General features: G+C 39.8%; 3 protein-coding genes across 3 annotated transcripts; 2 read left to right on the top strand and 1 right to left on the bottom strand.

The window, feature by feature from the left end:
- The first annotated feature begins 204 nt into the window (after positions 1 to 204).
- Positions 205 to 3006, top strand: LOC147297029 (pollen-specific leucine-rich repeat extensin-like protein 3). Its single transcript, XM_086229620.1, has 2 exons — positions 205 to 2167; positions 2885 to 3006. The coding sequence occupies exons 1-2, from the start codon at positions 205 to 207 to the stop codon at positions 3004 to 3006; spliced, it is 2085 nt and encodes a 694-aa protein (XP_086085746.1).
- A 4883-nt stretch (positions 3007 to 7889) lies between these two features.
- LOC147297028 (pollen-specific leucine-rich repeat extensin-like protein 1) lies at positions 7890 to 9749 on the top strand. The gene has a single exon (XM_086229923.1). The coding sequence runs from the start codon at positions 7890 to 7892 to the stop codon at positions 9747 to 9749; it is 1860 nt and encodes a 619-aa protein (XP_086086049.1).
- Positions 9750 to 10041: 292 nt separating this feature from the next.
- LOC147297027 (putative LRR receptor-like serine/threonine-protein kinase At1g07650) lies at positions 10042 to 17354 on the bottom strand. The gene is made up of 24 exons (XM_086229921.1): positions 17213 to 17354; positions 16952 to 17120; positions 16470 to 16541; positions 16301 to 16369; positions 16140 to 16211; positions 15957 to 16028; positions 15759 to 15830; positions 15577 to 15648; positions 15411 to 15482; positions 15214 to 15285; positions 15053 to 15124; positions 14558 to 14626; positions 14025 to 14087; positions 13446 to 13511; positions 13288 to 13323; positions 13151 to 13185; positions 12669 to 13042; positions 12238 to 12433; positions 12016 to 12153; positions 11769 to 11887; positions 11422 to 11632; positions 11084 to 11321; positions 10705 to 10855; positions 10042 to 10416 (listed from the first exon to the last, which is right to left on the bottom strand). Exons 1-24 carry the CDS (start codon positions 17352 to 17354, stop codon positions 10042 to 10044), a joined length of 3027 nt encoding a protein of 1008 aa, XP_086086047.1.
- Between the last annotated feature and the right edge of the window lie 466 nt (positions 17355 to 17820).

Raw genomic sequence — 17820 nt, 5'->3', positions numbered from 1 at the left:
GGCTTAATTTAAGAAGCCACAAAGGCAATCCTTTTTTTTCTTTTTGGCCTAACAGAAAGGCAAGCCATAGCCCATAGGTTTGCAAAAACTGCAGAGAATTTCACGGACAGCCTCTCAAAAAAAAAAAAAAAAAACCAACCAAACTCGGAATATATTACTCCCTTGTTCACCCCTCCTCCTCATCAGCCCGGGGCCGAACAAAAAATGCAGGCCTCAGCTGGCTGCTCTCTAGTTTTCTTTTTTCTCATAGCTACTTTCTTATCCTTCTCCTCTGCTCTAACTGATGCCGAAGCGTCCTTCATTGCCCACCGCCAGCTGTTAGCCATCTCTGAAGGCGGCGACCTGCCAGACAACTACAAATATGAGGTTGACTTGAATCTGAAGTTTCCCAATTCCAGGCTTAAAAATGCCTACATTGCACTTCAAGCTTGGAAAAAGGCCATATACTCCGACCCTTTTAAAACAACTGAGAATTGGGTTGGTACTAATGTTTGTAATTATACCGGAGTGTTTTGTGCCCAAGCTCTTGATAACCCAAAATTAGAGGTTGTGGCTGGCATTGATCTCAACCGTTATGACATTGCAGGATACCTTCCTGTTGAATTAGGCTTGTTGAGTGACATTGCTTTGTTCCACATCAACTCCAACAGGTTCTGTGGTATTATCCCAAAGAGCTTCGAGAGGCTTACACTTCTCCACGAGCTTGATGTTAGTAACAACAGGTTTGTGGGATCCTTCCCAGAAGTTGTTCTGTCAATTCCAAACCTCAAGTACCTTGACCTCAGGTTCAACGATTTTGAGGGGAAATTGCCTCCTGAGCTTTTCAATAAGGAATTGGATGCTCTGATCTTGAACGACAATAGGTTCACCTCCACCATTCCTGACACACTAGGGAACTCCCCTGTCTCAGCGCTTGTGGTTGCCAACAATCATCTTGAGGGATGCATTCCTAAAAGCATTGAAAAAATGGGAAACACTTTGAATGAGGTCATCTTCTCCAACAATAAGTTTGCTGGGTGTTTGCCTCCTGAAATTGGATCTCTCTCAAATGTGACTGTGTTTGATATTAGTTCGAACACATTCAGTGGGATCATGTCTAAGACTTTCAAAGGCCTTGAGAAGGTAGAGGAGTTGAATATTGCAAACAACATTCTAACTGGGTTTGTTTCTGAGAGTATATGCAAGTTGCCTAACTTGAGGAATTTCACCTTCTCCTACAACTACTTCAATGGTGAGGCCCAAGAATGTGTACCATCGTCTAAGAAGGACAAGGACACGGTGTTTGATGACACAAGCAACTGCTTACCAGATAGGCCTAAGCAGAAGTCACCAAAACAATGTCAAGTTGTGGTGAGCAAACCAGTGGATTGCAGTAAGGCAAAGTGTGGAGGCGGATCAGGACCCCTAAAACCTTCTCATCCTCCAATTAGACCTCCGAAAGTGGTCGACCAACAATCTCCCAGGGAGAAACCACCAAAAGAACAAACTCCAAAACCAGTTGTGAACCCACCTAAAACAGTTGTTGCACCTCCACCACCTGCTCTTTCCACTAAAAGTCCGGAGGCTGAGGCACCAATAGTTTACTCTCCACTGCCTGCCCTTTCCACTAAAAGTCCGGAGGCTGAGGCACCAATAGTTTACTCTCCTCCACCACCAATCAACACTACACCACCCCCAGTTCACTCACCCTCTCCACCACCGGTCCACTCTCCTCCACCACCGGTCCACTCACCTCCACCACCACCGGTCCACTCACCTCCACCACCGGTCCATTCTCCACCACCACCGGTGCACTCACCTCCACCACCGGTGCACTCTCCTCCACCACCGGTCCATTCTCCACCACCACCGGTCCACTCACCTCCACCACCACCGGTCCACTCACCTCCACCACCGGTCCACTCACCACCACCACCGGTCCACTCACCTCCACCACCGGTCCATTCTCCACCACCACCGGTCCACTCACCTCCACCACCGGTGCACTCTCCTCCACCACCGGTCCACTCACCTCCACCACCACCGGTCCACTCACCACCACCACCGGTCCACTCACCTCCACCACCGGTGCACTCTCCACCACCACCGGTCCATTCTCCACCACCACCGGTGCACTCTCCTCCACCACCTGTCTACTCACCTCCACCACCGGTCCACTCACCTCCACCACAGCCTGCCCTTTCCACTAAAAGTCCGGAGGCTGAGGCACCAATAGTTTACTCTCCTCCACCACCCCCAGTTCACTCACCCTCGCCACCACCAGTCCACTTTCCTCCACTACCGGTTCACTCACCACCACCACCGGTCCACTCTCCTCCACCACCAGTCCATTCTCCACCACCACCGGTCCACTCACCTCCACCACCGGTCCACTCTCCACCACTACCACCACCTGTCCACTCACCTCCACCACCGGTCCACTCTCCACCACCACCGGTCCACTCTCCACCACCACCTGCACTTTCCACTAAAAGTCCGGAAGCTGAGGCACCAATAGTTTACTCTCCACCTATAGTTTACTCTCCACCACCCCCAGTTCACTCACCCTCGCCACCACCGATTCACTCTCCTCCACCACCGGTCCACTCTCCTCCACCCCCGATCCACTCACCTCCACCACCGCCTGCTCTTTCCACTAAAAGTCCGGAGGTTGAGGCACCAATAGTTTACTCTCCACTTAGAGTCTACTCTCCTCCACCACCCCCAGTTCACTCACCCTCACCACCACCGGTCCACTCACCTCCACCACCGGTCCACTCTCCTCCACCTCCAGTCCACTCTCCACCACCTCCAGTAAACTTTTCGCCACCACCTTCTCCTTCCCTTTCACCTCCACCTCCAGTCCATTCTCCACCACCTCTAGTAAACTCTTCGCCACCACCTTCTCCTTCCCTTTCACCTCCTCCTCCTGCTTTCTCACCACCCCTAATAGATGACTTGGTCCTCCCACCGAACTTCGGCTTCCAATACTCATCGCCACCTCCACCGATGTTTCCAGGCTACTAAGCAATACAATATCAACCTCTCCTCCTTACATTTTGGCTCTCTTTATAAGTTTTACAATCTTTCAATGAACACCCACTTTTGTTAGTTGATCATAGATTGTAATTCATGACTACTTAATGCAATAAAGGACATTATCGGCAAACTGTTCAATCAAATTTCTTCTCCATTTTAATTTTCTATATTTGTTTGATGTGTGTGAATGGAAACTGGCTTTTCTCTAAGCTAATAATCTGCTCAAACTATTTTGGTTAATTATGCACTTTTATGCATGTATGCAATCAGATTAAATTTTAATATTGAATAATAGTTTAATAGCATTTTATGTATGAGTAAGAATTTCACCTCATTACAAGAAAATTAAAGGGTTTTCGACTAAAACACCTGTAATCCATATATATATATATTTTTTTTCTTTATAGAAGACCTCTAATCTATAATCCATTCAAAAATAAATATATGGAGGATTTTCATGCTTAAGTACAAAAAAAATGGGCCGAGCACTCAGAGCTCAGTAGCGTTGTTTTGCACATTTTTCGGTGCAGTTACACTATTAATTTTTTTTTAAAAAAAAAAACTCAAAATTCTAAATCTTAACCTTATGAATCCCTTAATACATGCTAAATCATATCTAAAAAAAATCCTCTACCTAAAAAATTATCAACAAACATGTAGAAAATAGGGAAGAAAAATATATTTTCAGAGCAATAACACTTAGAATTGTTAATTACTGCATTATTGTAAGTTTGTAACTAAACAATCAGCAGTCAGCACTATTACGATAAAAAAGCGATCGGTCATGCTTCCGTCTAGGGGTGGGTTCGGTCCGGTTACCGAACCGAGAACCCCAAACCGGCAACCGACCGGACCCCCCTCGGTTGCCCCTTTTGGTTACCGAGACCGGAACTGAAATGCCGGTAAATCGGCACTCGGTCGAACCGGCATTTCGGGTCGGCTCGGCTCGGTATGGCCATTGACCGGCTTGAGTTAAGAGAGAGAGAGAGAGAGGGAGAAGAGCAAGGGAACAGAGAGATGCCATCGGAGGTCGAACTGGGTGGCTTCGATTCGCCGTCTTGGGGAGTCGTCGGCGTGAGGGAAAGGTACCAAAATGACCGGCTCGATGAGAGGAATGAGTTCTGGGTGGTGGGAAGTCGCGAAGCCGTCGGAGCACAGAGATCGTCGGCAAAGGGCTCGGCTCTGCCCCAGCTCAGGTTGCCGCGATCCTTGCCTTTCTGGAAAATCAAAACACATGGGCAAAGAGAGGAGGGAGAGGCGAGCATTTCGGAGGTGGTCTCGCCTCCATTAGCCGCCGGACGACAGTGTATCGCTGATCAAAGGCACGGCGAGAGAGAGAGCGTGACGTTGGGGAGAGAGAAAGTGAAAGTCAGAAATGAGAGAGAAAGGGGGAGTTGGCAGGAGAGAGAAGAGATGATTAAAAACTAAAAATAAAATGTTTTAAAAATTCATTAAAAATTTAGACAATAGGATATTTTGGGTTTAGGGTTTAGGGTATTTTGGGGTTTGCGTGGGGTTTAGGGTTTGGACTTTGGGGTTTAGAGTTTTTACTTTGTATTACATATGTTTTATAATTTATATAAAACATTTTATATAATGCATTTCTAAACCCTAAACATTTATATAGACTATAGTTATTAGTTATAGACTATTATCATCTTATACCATACTAAACATTTTTATAGACTATAGTTATTAGTTATATACCAACTATAAATTATTGAATTATTATCAATTATAGTCTTAGGGTATATGGTATATAGGATATAATAAGCCTTATAATGTATATGATTTAAAAATTTTAAAATACATAATAGGGTTTAGGATTTAGGGTATGAGATATAGGAATAGGATATAGAGTTTAGTATTTAGTTTATAGTTATATGATATAAATTGTTTAGAATATGGTATAATATTAGTTTAGGGTATTTGTAATTAGTTTTTATATAGAAATGTATTATATAAATTAAAAAACATATAAATTATTAATTATGGGGTTTAGGGTATAGAAAGGGTTTAGGGTTTATAAATTTATATATTTTTTATATAAATTATAGAAATTTATATAAATGTATTATAGAAAGGTATTTTAGGGTATAGAAATGTATAAAAATGTAATATTTAAATTAAATGTTATATATACTCGGTTTGGTTCGGTAAACCAACGGTTTTAAGATCTAAAAATCGGAACCGGAACCGAACATACCGGTTCGGTTGGCAAACCGAGATCTCGGTACGGTTTCTCTCCGGTACGGTTATTTTCGGTATCGGTTGAAGCGGTTTCGGGTACGGTCTCGGTTTTTCGGTCAAACCAACCCAGCCTTACTTCCGTCAATGTGCTTATGTCCTCACGTGTTAAAAACGATATATGCTCATTTTCAGTCTTACTAAATGTTTTTAGGGACTTTTTAGTAGGTTATTAACTTTATTTATAATTAAAACTTGAGAATTTTCTACGTCTTACAATGTGATGTGCCGCCATTTAAAGTCTAATTCATTTTTCTTGTTTTTAACTACACATAGACTATAAAATTGTAATTGTTTTTTAAGAAAATAGATGAGAGGCCTCTTAGACATTCAAAAAAAGGAAAATTTTAGCACAAAGACTCCAACTATACCCTTATTTTCAGTTAAAGATCATGTTTTCCCTTTGCTTCAAATAAAGGCTATTATTAACGATTTGTTTCAAGAATTTTCGTTAATTCTGTGATAACTTCCATTAAAAATTGGTCACCACGTAACCAATTTTTAAGGATAAAAACGTCTATTCACCTAAAAATAATTACAAAAAATACAACTAAAATCATTATAAAAAAAGTAAAACTAAAACAATTATAAAAAATGAAAACTAAAATATTATATGAAAAAAAGAGAAAGGGATGGAGAAACCCTCCCCACTAGGGCTGGTATTGGATCGATAACTGACTCGATAGCTTCCAACCAACCAACCGACCGAGGCTGGTCGGAATACCAAAATGTGAGTCGATGCTGATTCGACGGTGGTCGGCTATCAACTGTGTCGGAGGCGGTTGGTAGAAGTCGGTGGTGGGGAGGCAGAGAGATTGCGAGAGAAACTGGTGGTGGTAGTGGAGATTGCAGGTGGTGAGGAGGTCTCGGGTGGTGGGGAAATCACAAGTGGTACTCGGCGGTAGAGATTGACAGTTGAGACGTTGTAGATGTGAAGAAGAAGAAGGGTCAGTCGGTAACGATTTGCCAACGATTTGGGATTTCCAAACCACCACCGACAAGGGTCGGCACGTCAGTCGGTGACGCCGATGGGTTCGATATTATGCCACCTCGGTTACCGACGGCTTGTTTTCGGTCGAAATTTCGATCGGTGACAGTTTGTCGGGAAAAAATACCAGCCCTACTCCCCACCATCGACCCCCCTCCCCTAACGACGGCCCTCCTCTCCCCTCTGCCCCATCTCTCTCTCTCTCTCTCTCTCTCTCTCTCTCTCTCTCTCTCTCTCTCTCTCTCTTTGTGAGGTTTTTGACAAAGTGCAATCGAGATTTTCTCCATGATTGTTTTTTCCTTTGGTGAAGAACTCTGTCACAATTGTTATTCTTTAGGAATTAATTATTTATGGGCAAATTACACAAAAGTATCTCAACTAACCACCCTATATCACTTGAGTACCCCAATTAAAAAAAGTTGCTTGTAGGTACCTCAATTACTGATTTTGCACTCCCAGGTACCTCCGTCAACTTTTCCGTCAGGCCTGCCGTTAATTGCCTACGTGGCACACTAGAAACATGCCACGTGGACAAAAAAATTTTAAAAATAAAAAATGTTTTAAAAAATAAACTAATTATTTAAAAAACAAAAACAAATTAAAAACTAAAAAAAAAACAAAAAAAAATGGAGTTGCAGGAGCCTCCCTCCGCCTCCCACCTCTCCCTCCGAGACCCACCCAACCCAGCCATCCCCCCCTCATCCTAATTTGCAGCCATCCCCTCCTGCAATTCCATTTTTTTTTTTTTTTTAGTTTTTAATTTTGTTTTTGTTTTTTTAAATAATTAGTTTATTTTTTAAAACATTTTTTATTTTTAAAATTTTTTTTGTCCACGTGGCATGTTTCTAGTGTGCCACGTAGGCAATTAACGGCAGGCCTGACGGAAAAATTGACGAAGGTACCTGGGAGTGCAAAATCAGTAATTGAGGTACCTACGAGCAACTTTTTTTAATTGAGGTACTCAAGTGATATAGGGTGGTTAGTTGAGGTATTTTTGTGTAATTTGCCCATTATTTATTTTTCTTTTCGTATTTTCCTCTAATTTTGTATTTATTTTGTGCTACTCTTCTAGCTACTATATTTTTGCTGGGGTTGGTTTCAATAATTAACAGGTTCAATTTTAGCAATTTTTCGCTTATTGTTTGCAGTAACACCATATAATTTTGATTGATGGAGATCAACACCGGTACACACCATAATTTTATTTGGAATTGAAAACTTTTGTACGATGAAGCAGTGCATGACGATGGAGTTTTTCAACACGTAAAAACTATAGCCAAAAAACAAAAAATGCTAACTAATATTAGAAACACAAGAGCTCGGACTTCAAGCATAATGCTCCCAACTGTAGAATGACACTCTACGTCTAAAAATCAGTGCTGGTGATGTGTTTGTTAGTGGAGAAAGGGTTTCTAAAACATAACCCAGGGCGGAAAAACGGTAGAATTAACGAACCTAACTAAATTTTCGGTGCTTAATTTATGAAGGGCAGAAAGGCATTCCTTAAATTTGCAAAACATGCATGCAGAGATATTGTTGCAGAGCCTCTCAAACAAACCCCAACCAAATTGGCCTTCCCTCTAAATATAAAACTCCCCTCTCCTCCTCATCAGCCCTAGGGCCTAGCTAACAAAAGATGGAGGCCCTTGGCTGCTTTCTAGTTTTCTTTCTTCTCCTCTCTTCCCTCTCATCCTTCTCCTCTGCTCTAACCGATGTCCAAGCGTCCTTCATTGCTCGCCGCCAGCTCTTAACTCTCCGTGAAGGCCACGGTGACCTGCCTGACAACTACGAAAATGAGGTTGAGTTGGACCTGAGGTTTCCGAACTCCAGGCTTAGACGTGCATACATTGCACTTCAAGCTTGGAAGAAATCCATATACTCCGACCCTCTTAACACAACTGCCAATTGGGTTGGTGTGAATGTTTGTAATTATACCGGAGTGTTTTGTGCCCCAGCTCTTGATGATCAAGAATTAGAGGTTGTGGCTGGCATTGATCTCAACCATGCTAACATTGCAGGATACCTTCCTGTTGAATTAGGCCTATTGAGTGACATTGCCTTATTCCACATCAACTCCAACAGGTTTTGTGGTATCATCCCAAAAAGCTTCGAGAGGCTTACACTTGTCTACGAGCTTGATCTTAGCAACAACCGATTTGTGGGATCGTTCCCGGAAGTTGTTCTATCAATTCCAAACCTCAAGTACCTTGATCTCAGGTTCAATGATTTCGATGGGAAATTGCCTCCTGAGCTTTTCAATAAAGAATTGGATGCTCTGATCTTGAACGACAATAAGTTCACATCCGCCATTCCTGACACACTTGGGAACTCCCCTGTCTCATTGCTTGTGGTCGCCAACAATTGTCTTGAGGGATCCATTCCTAAAAGCATTGGAAAGATGGCAAACACTTTGAATGAGGTCATCTTCTCCAACAACAAGCTTTCTGGGATTTTGCCTCCTGAAATTGGATCTCTCTCAAATGTGACAGTGCTTGATATTAGTTCAAACAAATTTAGTGGGGACATGTCTACGACTTTCAAAGGTCTTGAGAAGGTGGAGGAGTTGCATATTTCAAACAACAAGCTAACTGGGATTGTTCCTGCGAGTATATGCAGGTTGCCTAACTTGGGGTATTTCGAATTCTCCCACAACTACATCAATGGTGAGGCCCAAGAATGTGTACAATCTCGAAAGAACATTGTGTTCAAAGACACGGGCAATTGCGTACTGGATAGGCCTAATCAGAAGTCAACAAAAGAATGTCACGTTGAGACGCCAAGGCCAATGCCACTGGTGTCTACACCCGAGACACCAAAGCCGATTCCAGAAATTCCAAAACTAGTTGATAGCCCCCCTGAAACAACACCATATGCTCACTCACCTCTGCCACCAGTCAATTCAGTACCCCCAACACAAATTGGCTCTCCTCCACCATCAATCAACTCACCCCCACTACCACCCCCTATCCAGTCAACTCCACCTAATGATTCTACCAATGGAAATCTTGTACCTCCAATTGACACTCTCATTCACCCACCTCCACCACCCCCAGTTCTCCCTCCTCCACCACCAGTCGACTCCGATTCATCACCAACCCCCTCTCAACCATTCCCAGTTCACTCTCCTTCACCTGAAGAAGAACCTCTTGAACTTAGTCCAACCCCATCACCAGAATCATCTCTGGAGTCGCTCCCACCAGAGACTCCAGGACCAATTGCGAGCTCCCTTGAAACTGTTGCAGCAGCGCCAACACCTGAAGATGAAGATTCTACCAATGGAAGTTCAATGACAACTCCAAAACCAATTGCGATCCCCCCTGAAACAGTTGTAGCAGCGTCACCGCCTGAAATTAGTCCAATGACGCCTAAAGAGCCTATTGATGGTAGTCCAGTGACGCCTGAAGAGCCTACCAGTCAAGGTTCCTTGGAAGGCTCCAAAGAAATTCGCAGTCGCCACCATAAGATCAGTCTCCACTACCCCAACAAGAAAGGATAGGAAAATACTTGAAACATACAAAATTGTCATCAAATCAAATCCAATCACAAAGAAACCAATCTCTTTGGATTGAATTGACTTTTCACAAAGAAATTCGCTAAAACGATCCAAACATGTTGGATTGAGTTTGGATATCCGGTCTGAAATGTGAAATTCATCAAAATTGGTCAAATTGGATTGAATTGGATAGACGAATTTAGATTGATCCAAATGAAGTTTAACACTAGTAAAATATAACATCCATATGTCTAAGCTTGTCCTTACAAGCATGAATATTGTGCTAGATTTATTATTAAGAATCAAGATTATAGATATCATGGACGGACGATGAGGAAGAGGCAGTCCCTTTTGCATGATCAGATGAAGAAATGAGGGTCTGAGTCTCACACGAACTCTGTTGAATAGTGAGATCAGACTCATCATCTCTTAAGGCCTTAAACCTCATTTCATCACCATAAATACTCGGATTTATTTTCAATTCATGAACAATAGCTCGGCCTTCAAGCATGCTCACTACTGTAGACATTGTGGGTCTTAATGCCGGTGACGGATTGGTGCATAGCAGAGCCACTTTAATCATTCTTATTGCCTCTTCCTTGTTCAACTCAGAGCCCAACTTTGGATCCACCAGCTCCATCAGATTTCCTTTCTGTTGCAAAACAAGGGCCTGCAGCATCGAGAAGAAAGTCGAAATGGAAAAATAAAATTTCATAAAAAAGATACAAAGCACGTTTCTTGATTGGTGATTAAATAAATTTTGCTAAAAATGACCATCTAGTTGGTTTGTTTTAAGTTTTTTAATTGATGGTGAAGTGGGATGTTGCTTTGCCGGGTTTTTGTGGTTTTGGGATGACCAACTTTCACTTCTTAATAAAGAAAAATATGCATAAAATGCTATAATTAAACGAAGGTTTTGTACTTTTCATCTACCAAACGAATGTGATGAAGATCTTACCCAATCTAGAAGGCCTACATAATTCTCATTTGGCCGATATTTGATGTTGTTTTTGCCAGATATGAGTTCCAGTGCAACAACCCCAAAACTGTAAATATCTACTTTATCAGTTAAGTAACCCCATAATGCATACTCTGGAGCCATGTATCCTCTGCACAACAAATAGGCACTCAGCATATCATGACTTCTAACCCACATAGAAAAACATTTGAGAAAACTGTTCTTATCATTTTCTGAACTTTGGAGACATTGTGATCAAGACAAATGAAACAATCTAGTAACCAAGATTTGGAAGGAAAAGAAATCAGAGAATAAAAAAAGAAAAATTGAAATAGAATGCGCAATGAAGGAAAGAGAAAAAAGATGAAAGGCTGCTCACATAGTTCCAGCAACTCTGGTGCTGATATGGCTCTTCTCCTCTTCGTCCAGCTTGGCCAAACCAAAATCAGAAATTTTAGGGTTAAGGTCCCTGTCAAGCAGTATATTGGTAGTTTTGATGTCTCTATGAACAATTTTCAGTGTTGACCCTTCATGCAGGAAAGCCAGACCTCTTGCAATGCCAACACATATTTTCTGCCTTGTAGGCCAGTCCAGTTTCAGTGGACCTTCCTCCGGACCTGAATTTCACAAAGATGGCCTAATAAATGAGATTCATTCATCAAACTAGTTAAAAACTTATAACATATATACCATCCACTTTTAAACTTTCTAGCTTACCAAACAAAGAATGTGCCAGGCTATTGTTCTCCATGTATTCATATACCAACAACAGCTGCTTTCCTTCAATGCAACATCCATACAATCTAACAAGATTCGGGTGTTGTAAACCAGAAATCATGCCTATTTCATTCACAAATTCACGATTTCCTTGCTTTGATTTTGAAGAAAGTTGCTTAACTGCAATAATAGTACCATCTAATAATTCGCCCTGCGTTTGAAATATAATACATTAGAGGAATGTAGGTCATCCATAATACTTTATAAGTGTCATAGACCAAAAGCGTAGAAAAACAAAAGGAAAAGTACTTACATATTTGGGAAAACAAAAATAAGTTATAAAATACCTTGTAAACAGCTCCAAAGCCACCTTCTCCAAGTTTTTTAGCAGCATCAAAGTTGTTAGTGGCAGCTTTGATTTGTTTGAATCTGAAGAAACCAGTTTGCAGATCTAAACCTCTCAGATCTGTCCATGCATGTTACAAGGTTAGATTGTTTTACATCCCTCTTCAGTGTTCAATCATGCAGTTGAACTTCGTCGATATGATTCAAATTATTAAAGTTTTTTTTTTTTTTTCATGATATTTACATTACCTTGTTCCCTAGATGTCCTGCCTCCCAAACAGCCTCTTAACCAAACAATGCCAAAGGTCATGGAAATAATGGATATCACTAAAACAACTCCAATCACAATGAAAATCTTCCATTTGCTATCAGCTGGCGGCTTGAAATCTAGAAATGAAAACAGAGCCAAGAACAGTGATCGATAAGATTGCAGTCTAAATAGAGAGAAAACTAATTACTTGAATTACTTACCAGACTCCACTGAGAGAGCTGATATAAGAGAACCATATATTCCTCTTTTTGGAACATTAGTTGTCCCTTTCCCAGCCCAGTAAAAGCGGATCTCTAAAATCATAGCATTGACAACTGCTTTAAATACCTTAATCACTTCCTCATCAACCCCTTGTGCTTCCTTTTCAATATCAAAATCCTTCAATACCAGTTTTTCCTGTAATAAATTACTATAATAAATTATTCGAGTTGCAACAAGAAGGGGAGTGATCAAGAAATATATAAGGAAAATTATAGGAAGATAGTCTATGTGGACAGGTGGTTAAGTTTGGTGGGAGAAAAAAAGACTATGGAGAACAGTTAAACTTATCCAAATGATTAAAAAGGTAAACATTAAGTAAACATAAAATTACCAATTTATCTCATCCATGGTGAATATAAAAAATTACTACCTGGATATAAACATCAAACATTCGTCTTCCAACACCGTAATAAGACCTGTTGTCTCTGAGAACTATTTCTGCAAAGTGTAGTTTCACAGTGTAATTTCCATTTGCTAAGCAACGGGCATAATATGTGAGAGAAAGAGGAGATATTCGGGCAGTTTTGTACAATTCAGAGTTGCTCATTTTGAGTGTGGAAATATTATTTGCTAGATAGTCATGGTCAAAATTCATAATCCCAAAATCACCAGTGCTACTAAATCCCCAATTCTCTGTGTTGTGAACAAACTTTGCTCCTCCTCCTGAGGCTTCATCGCCATCATATATGATGCTTCCAATGGTGGTTTTCTTTCCACCACAATTTATATGTACTGAATACTGTTCTATACAGGAAAAGCAGCATACATAAGGTTAAAGACAAGACTTCAAACAATTATTTTATATGAAAAAAGAGGTGTACACCTCAGATATTCTACGACAGATTTAATTACCTTTTGAACATGGATAGAGGCAATTGCTAAGAATTCTACATTGACATATATATTCATAAAAGAAGCATTAGCTTATGAACACTTAATGAGGAAAAATGAATAAACTTCCAATACAACTCATTGAGTTCGAAGCTTACGAGTTGTTCTGTCTGGAAAAACTTTTGAACACATTACTGATGAAACAACAAACTATAGTTACTTTCACATATTTAGGTAGTCAACGAAAGCAAAACATGTTTATATCAAGCAGGTTACTGAAAAGAAGAAGAAAAAATGAAAAAGGGTATACTCTTACAAGGTTTCTCGACATGTAGTTGGGACAGAGTTCTCTGAAAAATTATTGTAAGAAAGATCTACTATGCTGCACACAAACATGAAGTTCTCTATTAACTTACTGAAATTCAAAGATAAAGAATATCATAATATTTTGGTAAAATTTCTAACATACATTAATTAATTTGGACAGAACTAAGAGGAAATCATTCAACATTTCAAAGATATCAAGATAGAAAATGTTGGACTTTATTACCACTCATCAATACAACATATCCCAGCCTTTTTACGATTATCAGCTACAAAAAGTACACGCATGGATAATTTTATCCATCCTTATAGAAGACTTTGTGTAAGTAATTGGCTTTATCATTCACACAATCTAAATTAGCATTATAATCTGTCTACCAAGTTGCCATATATACACATTGTATTTTACAAAGCCTCAGAAGTACAGACTGAAATCAAAGAGGAAAAATTGCAGCATACAAGTAGGTCTGTGCACTGTGTGCCAATGGTATGCATATGATCGAAGTAAATGATGGATATGAACAGAGCTCTAACAATAGTATTATGTAAGATTTAGGATGAAGAAACATACTAGCGACTATCTCTATTTTTGATCCACTCTGGAAGCCCAGTGAGCAAGTTACTTGTCAGATACCTGATCATTGAGCAATATGATTACATGTGAATAAAAATTTAATTACACCAATGCTAGTTCAAAAGCTTACACAGAAATAAGGAAAATATAAATTTTTTTAAACATAATTGTATACATGCAGCCTTCCTGATACATAATTTAATGGCACAATGCACCATGCAAAGTTCATGAGTGTGGAAACTAAATGCCCATTCCTTGGTAGTTGGTACAGAGGATTCATAAGCAAAGACACTACAGTTTGGATTAATCCTAACCATACTCAGGTTCTCATTTGGTTAGAATGTGCAGTATCCAAAACTAGAATTCCACATTATAAAATCAAAAGGAAAACTTAAAAGTAGGATTCTTCATGTGGTTTAACAATGATCCATGGTTTTGTGATACATGCAGAAACCAAGGGGAAAAGCCCCTATGAATCATAATACTTATGTGAGCTATAGCTAGCCACCCATATGAATCACACTACTTACATTGTGGCCAATCCTAATAAAGCGTCAAGGTTTGGAATGTTCCCTTCCAATCTGTTGAAGCTGAGATCCCTGCAAAAGAAAAAGGATGGGGAACCAGAAGTCATGACTCACCGGATATTGGGAACACAGAAAAAAGGTTATCAATATCAATTCAGTAAACCAAAAATGAAAGTAGTGTAAAACATTAGTAACATTTCCCCCAATTTTAAATTTGGGTCTACAAAGATTCAACAAGTTTATCATTTGATGCTTAGCTTAGAGTTACCTGCTTTTAAGATTTTCACATGTATGTAAGCTCAAACAGAAGTTTAAGGAATACCCAACAGTGGTAGAATATTCTTACTTCAACTCATTTTGTATATACTTATAAATGTAATTATTTCATTATACAACATATTAACCTAGAGCCCCTACCCCATAGGGTGTATAGCCAAGTATCAAGAGCTGCATATCATGAAAAAAAAAAAATAGAGAATGAATAAACAGAAGGATTACAAAACTTGCAGACTTGTCATATTAGAGATATATTCAGGGATTACTCCTGTTATATTGCAGCTCCTTAACATCCTGAAATTTGAACATATAAGAAAAATAATTGCTATATGAATGTGGATTACTCTAATAAGAAAAATTAAAAAAACCATAAAATGGCTCACAATTTCTGCATGTCTTTCATGTTTGATAAGTTTGGAAAATCTGAACTCTCACCGCTTAAGTCACTAATTGCTCTGCAAAAGGTTACCTCATGATTATGATCAGGAATGCAAGTCTCTCCGTCAATGATCTTCTGGAAAAACAAAATGAAAAGAATCTGAAACTTGATATAATCGAAAACTTAGAAGCCAGGACTCACAGGTATGTCATATTCTTTAAGGTAGAAAGACTAGAAGGAATGGGCCCTTCAAGACCACTCGCTTGCATCTCCCTGTGAACAGCACATTTTAAATGGATTTAGGTTACACCCAAAAATATTTGCAGAAGATAAATATTTAAAAAGCATGCAAGAAAAGATCTCTTACAACATCTGGAGTTCTTTCCAACTAGGAAAATAGTTGGGTATTCTTCCAGAGAAGTTGTTACTGCCAATCCAACTGTTAAATTTTTTGAACCCCCGCCCCCCCAAAAAAAATGAATGTCATGAACCTGATTTCTTTTTTCCTCATAACATCTTAATTATTTAAAGTACAGTAAAACCACTTACAGTGTTTTTAAATTGGTGAGATTAGTGAGGGCCACAGGCAACTCTCCGGTGAGATTGTTAGCACGAAGGTAGCTGTAGTTAATTACAAATGGGCAGGAACAAACCATTGTCAATTATCATGTTTTACTTGCTTATGCAAATCAAAGAATATCAAAATATGAACTTTGAAAAAAAAAATGATAAAAAAAGCACACTTACAGAACCTCCATGTTAATCAGTTTCCCCAGCTCCGGAGGAAGAGTTCCAGAAAATGAGTTGCTTTCCAACGCCCTGAAAGCATAGTCTCTTCAAGGTCACAGCCAAACCAAACCAAACCAAATGGTACATCAATTTATTTCTAAATGATCAGATAAAAGTGTGTAAGAGAGATTCAAAACATACAAAGCTCGGAGAGTAGTTATGTTCCCCAAATAGGCAGGGATGGGTCCTGATAAGTTGTTCACACTGAGAACCCTGCAGTGGGTACATTGCATTAGTTCAATTATTGGCAAGAAAATTTATTGTTGGCAACCTCAAACATGAGTGCTGTAGAAGTCACTTACAGAAATTCTATCTTGGTAGAACCCCATTCGTGTGGTATTGAACCACTAAGGTAATTCTGGCCTAGATTACTATGAGCAAGAAAGAGTGCTATTAATTAGGACAAAAGCCAATAGCTTTGAGTGGTACTGGTAATTAAAGCTAAAACACATAGTGGAAAGCTCTTCATACACTTGCTTAAGGTAAGGCAGCTTCACCAGAGCTGATGGAAGCACACCATCAAGTTCCTGCCCCACGAGCAAACTGCATGATATGGACCCAAAAAATCATAGGTTATGAGACAATCTTGTATTATAAATTTAAATTGATAATTAAATTCGACACTCGTCACTACCCAAGGACTCACTCGCCAGTCGCCACTTGGGAGACCCATTACTTTAATTTGGGTTGCCCAAGTTGACCCAATAATACATAATCGATATGGGACTCAACACACTCTTGCACAATCCACACAACAAACTTGGGTATCACCCAAGAAGCAAAGGAAACAGAGGCTGAAGTCATCTAAACTAAATATCATAATCATAATAAAATTACTTGCCAATGATGCATTTCGAGTTTTCGACCAAATTAACCAGCACCCATCATATATATAAGGAATAAAGTAGTAGTGCAACAAGAACTAATAAGAGGGTTGGGGAAAGGTGCATTACATGCTTTGGACGTGGCATACATTGGCGGCAGAGAAGGAGCAATTGCAGAGGAGAGTGTTGGTGTACTGATCCGTATGTGGGGTTGAGAAAGTTGGAATATTACTACATGGGTCGCTGAAATTCCAGTCCTTTTTATTCAGTTGTGCAGCTATTTCACGAAGAGCTTGCACTACCCACCAAAACAAAAGTGTCAATAATTATTTTTTATTTTCTTTAAACAATAACTTCATTTATCAGAATATTAAGAGAAAAGCCCCATACCCTCATCATCTGGAAGAGTCATGGTCTCATTGGTCTGTGCCTGTGCTTCGGGTGTGATTGGTCCCATGCACATTATAAGCACTACAAGCACAATAATGTGGCTGAAGATGAAGAACATGCCCATTGGAATAATTGTTACCATTTTTCTTCACCAACCCAGATCACACATTCCATGAGATCGAGCTCTGTAATCTGTATGCAAAGCTTTCTGAAACATCATCCATGGAATCATGGACTAATAATTAACTACTTCTCAGTCCTCTCTAACTTTTCAAGCGGCCCTTTGCTTTAATTTGTGAATAAACTTCGATTAAATTAACCTGTAGGCTGTAGTTCAATTAATTAATTAATTATCCAAAATTCTAGTGCCAACATGTGCCCTTTCATACTATGCGCGTAGACCAGACTTGACTAGTTGGATGGATTCTCATTTCTCCATGTATATATATATTCATCATCCTTTGACCAACATTTACATATACCAAGTTCATTTCGTAAACTGAACGACCTGGCTAGCTCGTAATTCGGAGAGAGTCTTCAATGGCATGCCCCATACAAGATTTAGTCCGTAATTCGTGAAGTCATAATTAAACAGTCAGCTAGATTAG

This window comes from Dryas octopetala, chromosome 1 (assembly GCF_963921425.1).
Source record: "Dryas octopetala chromosome 1, drDryOcto1.1, whole genome shotgun sequence".
Lineage (NCBI taxonomy): Eukaryota > Viridiplantae > Streptophyta > Magnoliopsida > Rosales > Rosaceae > Dryas > Dryas octopetala.
The sequence above is the reverse complement of the archived record's forward strand: the minus strand, read 5'-3'. Positions and strand labels throughout refer to the sequence as shown.

Coding starts and splice junctions, on each gene's coding strand:
- LOC147297028 (XM_086229923.1), top strand. CDS start 7,890: ATGGAGGCCCTTGGCTGCTTTCTAGTTTTCTTTCTTCTCCTCTCTTCC.
- LOC147297029 (XM_086229620.1), top strand. CDS start 205: ATGCAGGCCTCAGCTGGCTGCTCTCTAGTTTTCTTTTTTCTCATAGCT. Junction 2,168..2,884: donor ACCGGTCCACTCACCTCCAC/CACAGCCTGCCC, acceptor CGCCACCACCTT/CTCCTTCCCTTTCACCTCCT.
- LOC147297027 (XM_086229921.1), bottom strand. CDS start 17,354: ATGGTAACAATTATTCCAATGGGCATGTTCTTCATCTTCAGCCACATT. Junction 16,029..16,139: donor ATAACTACTCTCCGAGCTTT/GTATGTTTTGAA, acceptor CTATGCTTTCAG/GGCGTTGGAAAGCAACTCAT. Junction 15,125..15,213: donor ATGAAAGACATGCAGAAATT/GTGAGCCATTTT, acceptor TTCAAATTTCAG/GATGTTAAGGAGCTGCAATA.